The following is a 6,781-nucleotide window of genomic DNA, read 5'->3' on the forward strand; positions in this document are numbered from 1 at the left end:
TATGATAGTCTTTTATCCCTGTTTGATTTATATTTACTTTCGTCTACAACAGCAGTTACATCTTTTACTTCCAACGAAGAAACAGAAATTTTCTGTTTGGATGAATTTTGTAAAGAGGTTTGACTTTTCGATAACTCCTGATCATAAAGTTTTTTATTATCCGCGGGAATTTGGGACAATGATTCGATGGAATTAGCCAATGATTCCTCGGATTTTTTATTACTTGTTTTATTAATAACAGATTCAGAATGAGGTAATAATTCTGGTTCCAATTCTCCGTTGCTGGATAGGGAAAAACTAAAATTGGGGTCAGTGGGCATGGATAACGTTATGGAACACCTTTTATTAAAAGTTGATAAACTGGAACGACTAGCAGGTGAATAAATCGGATCCGATTCGCTGTTTATAGAATTCGATGACAATCCCATTGGTTCCGGTATGGAAGAAACCGTTTTGTCACTTGTCGACGATGAAAAGGCCTTTGATTCAACATTATACTTATCATCATTTTTACTTGAAACGTATTCTTTCTGTTCGCCGTGGGAAGGTACTTTATCCTTTCGGTCTTTTTTTTTATAATAATCATCGTCTTCAAATTTAACTTCTTGACTTCTGTTAGAATTATTATTATTATTATTATTTTTACCACTGCTATTTGAATTAGAATTAATTGCATCACTTTGATTGTATGATTGTTGTGCACTATCGTCGAAACATTTAAGTACAAATTCGGCTCCTGAAGGTTCGTGAAGAGAATTATTTGTAGAATTATAAGGCGAAATAAATGTTAATTGATTTTTATACGAATGAAAAGGTAAATCCGGAATATCGGAAGGTGAAAATTGTTTTGGCGAATAACTAAAACAGGTATCACAACCGGGACTGAAACGATTCGTAGAAAGTGGATCTTTATTATCTTCTGGTAAAACATATTTATTGTCTGTGGGAGAATTTTGAACAAGAATTTGGTCCCTGCTAGAATGTAAACTTTTAATTTTTTCATTCAAAACTTCTTGAAGTTGATCGCTGAGACTTGTTAACGATAGTCTTGTTTTAAGGCTTAAAATATCATTTTCAGGAGTTAATAAGGCTTCATCTTTCAACGTATCCGATTTAATAACATCGTCAATTTGTTTGGGACTTTCTTTTTTAACTACCGTTTGTTGACCACTATTTTTTTTTAATAATTCTTGAAGGGTATTTTCTAATTTGAACGTTTCAAATTTTTTTCCGATTCCTTTTTTAAATTTTTTTTTATTCACGATGGATCTTATCCTTTCGAAACTTTTTGTTATTTGCGAATCCTCTCCTACTTCCTGCAACAAAAAAAAGTAATTATAATTTATTTTTTTGGAACAATTGACAAGTTAATAAACAATAAAACACGCTCTTACCTCTTTTTTATTTTTTAATTCTTCCGAATTAAAACTATTGAGCAACAAAGCCAAGAAAAGATTTAAAACCATAAAATTTCCCATAACTAGAGCAGGAAGAAAAATAAAAAAACAAGTTTTTGCTCCTCCTTCCTCAGATTCTGCTCGCATGCAATCCCATAATGGTTCGATCCATTCACCGCAAAGGATTCGAAAAATCATCATAAACGAATGAAAAAAATCATTGAAATTCCATCTTGAAAAGTAAAAAAGTTTCAAACCATCGCAAAAAAATTTAAATTTTTAAGTTTTTACGAGTAAGAAAAAAAAGGTAAAAAATTTACCTGGGAACTGGATCGGGTGCAAATTTTTCATAAGTGTAATCTTTGGAAAATAATTGCATTCCTATTACGGCAAATATGTAAATGACAATGACGAGAACGAAAGTCAAATTTCCTAAGGCTCCTATTGTCGATATGATGATGCTTAGCAAAACTTTCATTGTCGTCCAAGACTGAGCTAGTTTGAGAACTCTTAACTAATTGTTATTATTAGAAAAAACTTGCTCTAACTAATTGTCATTTTAACGAAATTTTTTTTTTACTTTATAATATAAATATTTTGAGATTTTAATTATTATTATTATTATTATGCTATTATAAATTGTACTCACTAATCTCAAACCTCGAAGTACGGTTAGGCCATCTAATATTTCTATGGAAAGATCTAAGAGGCTAGCTGAAACTATAATTAAATCAAATATATTCCAACCGCAATCAAAAAATTCTTTGCTTAGAGCTAATAGTTTTAGGAAGCACTCGAAAGTAAATATGGAAGTAAAAACCTGAAAATAAAAATTTAATTTAAAAAACAATTGGTAGCAAACGGGTTGACTTCGTTGATCTACCGACTTTGTTTCCAATATCAAGGGCCTGACGTACTGAATCACTCATTCCATGATGTTCCATTGCAAGAAACATTGTATTTAATACAATGCAAACGGTTATGAGTAATTCGAATAGGGGGTCTCGTACAAATTTATACAAACAATTTTGAAACCTAAAAAAAAAAAAAAAAAAAAAAAGTTTTAAAAATGAATCGAACGAAACAATTTTAATTTAAAAAAAAGTTAAAATTAAATGAGGGAACCTTAGCCATCCATCATAATCCACGCAGCAAGTCATACACGTTTCACAATTTCTATCAATCAAATCGTCAAGAACAACAACATGCGATAAGTAATCCGATGGCAATGTGTACAATTGTTCTTTTAAAATTTTTTTTGGGTCCTGCCCTGAGTTAACGCCATTACATTTTAATATTCTTATTTCTTTTTCTTTTGTTCTCACGGCTATTGTAACTGATTGCATTTTCTAAAATAACATAATCGTGTAAATTTCAAAAGCTTTTAACCTCTTTTTGTAATTTTTGTTTTACTGTCTCACCTGAACGGTAGAATTATCATCACCATCGTTTTCATCGTGATCATCTACAACACCTGAATCATCCAAAGACGATTCTTTAATTGTATTTTTAAGTCCAATATTTTTCAACTGTTTTTTTTTCTTTAATTCTAAAAAAAAAAAAAAAAAATTTTAATTACAATTATAAAAACTAATTAATTATTTTTTACCATGGATATCATACCTGAAACAGCTTCCGTCTGTTGAACTGTTGTTGCTGTTGTTGTTGATTGCATTAATGCTTCTTTTTCTGATTGATTATTTGAATTATCTAATTCTAAAACTGTAGGTCTAGAAACAGGTGTCTGAGTATTTAAATTAGATTGTTGATCATTAGTATTTGTAACTTGTTTTTTAACATTTAATTCGTTATTACTATTATCATTATTTCCTTCTTTGACTCTCCCTTTTCGACGTTTTGTTTTTTTTCGAGTATACGATGATAATAAAACACCTTTTTTAGAATCAATTTTTTTTTTATTATTTTTATCTAGTTGTTTGACATCTAATGAGGCGGGATCGAAACTAAAGGTTGAATCGTCTCGATGATCTACGAGATCCTTCCTACGTTCCTGAAATATATATTAACGAAAAATGTGACATTTAAAAGTATCAACAAGTTTAACGGTAACCATTATTGTACTTTTATTACTTTCCAGACAATAATTTTAAATTTAAAATGTTTTATGATTTGATTTATTAAGATTTTGACATATAATTTTTAAATATATATTACCTCTTGAGTTATTTCAGCTTCTTCTTCATAACTTAACGCTACCACAGCCAACATCAAATTAATTAAATAAAATGAACCGAAAAATACGACAACGGTAAAAAAAACTACGCTCACGGGACCGCTTGAGCTAATAACCTTAAAAAACAAACAAAAAAAAAAAAGATTTATTTATCTCCATTTTGTTTGATTTAAGCAAAAAAAATTAAAAACATAAATAACGGTTTTTATCATGATTGAGTATGTTTACCATATTATAAACGTTTTCCCAGTAATCTAAAGTAATTAACTGAAAAGTTGTGAGCATTGACCATAAAAAATTGTCAAAATTAGTAAACCCGTAATTTGGATTTTCACCTACTCTAAGACACACATAACCAAATGGACAGTGTCTGAAAAAAAAGAGGGGTTAAAATCATAAATATTGCTGTGTAATGTCATCCATATTTGATAGTTAAACGACTGTAAATATAAAAGGAATTAAATTTGAATTTAGATACCTTGCACCCGTTGCATTCCCACATACCACAGGACTATCATCATCATTTTTTAACCAGTTATCCGTATTCCACAACGATTTAACCCATTCATTTCCGGTTACATTTTCCTTATCTATTTTAACGCATTTATTTCTAAGTTCTCCCATGTAGACTTGAAGTGCAAACAAAGCAAAAACCATCAGGCAAAAAATAGTCAATGTCATGACTTCTGCTAATTGTTTGAATGAATGAAGGAGAGCGTTAATTATAGTTTTTAATCCTAGAAAAATTATTATATTATTATTATATTATATTATTATATTATTATTATTTTCATATTACCTGGCATTATCGAAACTGTTTTCAAAGCTCTTAAAACTCTAAAAGTTCTTAATCCGGCTAAATTTCCAACTTCCATACCGATAGTCGCATAACCGGAAGTTATGACAACGAAATCTAACCAGTTCCATGGATTCCTGAGGTATGTGTATTTATTTAATATAAAACCTTTTGCTATTGCTTTTATTATCATTTCGGCTGTGTATATTGCAAGAAAAACAAATCTGAAAACAGAATGTTAAAAGAACAGCATTAAAAAAAAAAAAGAAAAACCTCAAAACAAAGATAATAATATATTAAATCACTTTTTTTATATATATATATATATAGCCTTTTATAAATGTGTAATAATTAACAACGTTAAAAATTTTCCTCTGTGTGTTTAGTGTAAGCAATAAATAATGTTTATTTTCTTTCAAAAAAAATAATAAAACATAAAAATTGTTTTAGTTCGTAAATAAGTTTTTTTTTTTTTTTTTTTTTTTTATTAGTTGAAAAAGCAAACAAAAAATTTTCCGTATGTATAAAGCAAAGGGGGGGGAGAAAAAAAGGTTTTTAAATCTAATATTATAATTAAAACTTTTTCCGTGAATTTTATTTTTAGACTTAAATTAATAATAATAATAATAATGAAAAAAGGTATATACATTGTAAAATATATATATAAATAAACAAAACGTTCCATGTCTTTTTTTTTTTTTTAATATTTTCTTCTTTTTTTTTTTTTTATAAATTACTAACGTTAGATTTGGTTTTGTTATTTTTCAAAACAAATATTTTAAATAAATACGGTCATGTTGTTTTTCTTTTTTCAAATTTATTAAAGAAAAAAAAAGAAAAAAAGAAAAAAATTTTCCAATATTTTTATTACTTTTTGTTTTTTTAACTTTGTTTGAGTTGTTTACAAGAAAATTCATTTTATTACTTATAACAAAAGAAAACGGAAAATTTTTTTGAATTTATTTTTTCTTGAATTTTTTTTGGCGCATAATGATTTATTAAAGAAAAAAGAGTATATTTAAATAATAATAATAATAATGCAGTCAAAAATAGTAATATAATTTTTTCTGTAGGAAAATATATATCATCATACTCCAGTAAGTTTTTAATTTTCCAAAATGTTAAAAAAATAATTTTCTTTTTTTTTCTGCTTTTTCAATATGAAAGATTTATTTACGTGTTTATGCAAAAGTTTTTTGCTGTTGTTTTTGTTTCTGTTGTTTTTTGTTTTTTGTTATTGTATGACATAACTTACTCAGCTTCTTCTACAGGCTCCGTCATAGCGAGAAAAACACAATTAAGTAAAATTGTTGTCATAACCACGTAATCAAAAAGTTGATTTGTCGAAAGGAAAATACAGGTTTGACGTACGGGATTCCATGGGGAAAATATGAAAAACGATCTCGTTGCGGCAAATCGATGAATGTAATTTTTACGAAAACGTTTAGAAACAACACAAAACGTCTGAAAAAACAAAAAAAAAATTAATTAATTAATAAAAAATTATGTAAATTATGTAACCTTTTTTATATAACAACAACTTTTTTAATTTTTAAAAAAAATGAGAAAATTTTTACGAATGTATATAATAATTATTAATTATTAATTTTCTATTAATATTTAATTATTTTTTTTACTTTACTTTATGAAATTTTCTCATTGAAAACAAAACAAAACAAAAAAATTAATTTAAATTAATTTCCCGGGAAAAAGAAAATTTATTTCGTATGTTTATCTCATAATTTTTCTTTTTTCTTTTAATGTGGTGTAAAATAAAGAGAAAAAAAATTTTTTTTATAAAAAATCGATATTGAATAAATAATATCGAAATATTACATATGGAAAAGGTTTAAGGAAAGGTTTAAGGAAGAAAAGATTTAAATTTATTGATTTAAAGATTAAAAACTTCTTTCGGTTTAATTATCGATTAATGAAAAAAAAAAAAAAAAAAAGAGAGAAACCTTAAATACATTTTTTTTTTTTTTAAAATGTATCCTCTCTTTAACTTTTTTTTGTATTTTAAAAAAAAATGAAGGATAATATGTTAGGTAGGTTATAAGGTGAAGTTTATACAGGTCGCAGCGCAATGAACAAGACTCCCCCCATTCCTCCCTCCCCATCCCCATTCCTCCCCCTGATAAGAAGTAGAAACTTATATATATCGCGTGCCAAACCGACTTTAACTATTGATTTTCCCTTTTTTTTTTTTTTTTTTTAATTTCAACCAGCTTCTGCAGTGACCAAAAAAAAATTTTTTTTTTAACCAAAAAAATTTATTATTATTAAAGAAAAAAAAATTTTTTCATTACAAACAAACAAAAAAACTAAATAGGAATGGGTAGGGATAGGGGGAAGTGGGAGGAGGAGAGAAGGGGAGGGAGAGAGAGAAAGGGG

The 6,781-nt window shown here is 27.2% G+C and overlaps 1 protein-coding gene across 1 annotated transcript in view; it reads right to left on the minus strand.

Annotated features, from left to right (window-relative positions):
* The window catches only part of Phum_PHUM178020 (sodium channel protein type 2 subunit alpha, putative), a gene marked incomplete at both ends in the record, with an annotated part of 14,866 nt that overhangs the window by 7,056 nt on the left and 1,029 nt on the right, over window positions 1-6,781 (minus strand). The window contains 14 exons of the mRNA XM_002425122.1: window positions 84-736; window positions 1,142-1,316; window positions 1,395-1,629; window positions 1,718-1,911; window positions 2,047-2,217; window positions 2,285-2,432; window positions 2,523-2,746; window positions 2,819-2,946; window positions 3,021-3,408; window positions 3,573-3,707; window positions 3,820-3,961; window positions 4,070-4,328; window positions 4,391-4,611; window positions 5,643-5,851. Of these exons, the coding sequence (XP_002425167.1) occupies window positions 84-736; window positions 1,142-1,316; window positions 1,395-1,629; window positions 1,718-1,911; window positions 2,047-2,217; window positions 2,285-2,432; window positions 2,523-2,746; window positions 2,819-2,946; window positions 3,021-3,408; window positions 3,573-3,707; window positions 3,820-3,961; window positions 4,070-4,328; window positions 4,391-4,611; window positions 5,643-5,851 (3,282 nt within the window). The remainder of the gene's footprint in view (window positions 1-83; window positions 737-1,141; window positions 1,317-1,394; window positions 1,630-1,717; window positions 1,912-2,046; window positions 2,218-2,284; window positions 2,433-2,522; window positions 2,747-2,818; window positions 2,947-3,020; window positions 3,409-3,572; window positions 3,708-3,819; window positions 3,962-4,069; window positions 4,329-4,390; window positions 4,612-5,642; window positions 5,852-6,781) is intronic.

The sequence above is a fragment of the Pediculus humanus genome, genomic scaffold, assembly GCF_000006295.1.
Source record: "Pediculus humanus corporis 1103172107524 genomic scaffold, whole genome shotgun sequence".
In the NCBI taxonomy this organism is placed as follows: Eukaryota; Metazoa; Arthropoda; class Insecta; order Psocodea; family Pediculidae; genus Pediculus; species Pediculus humanus.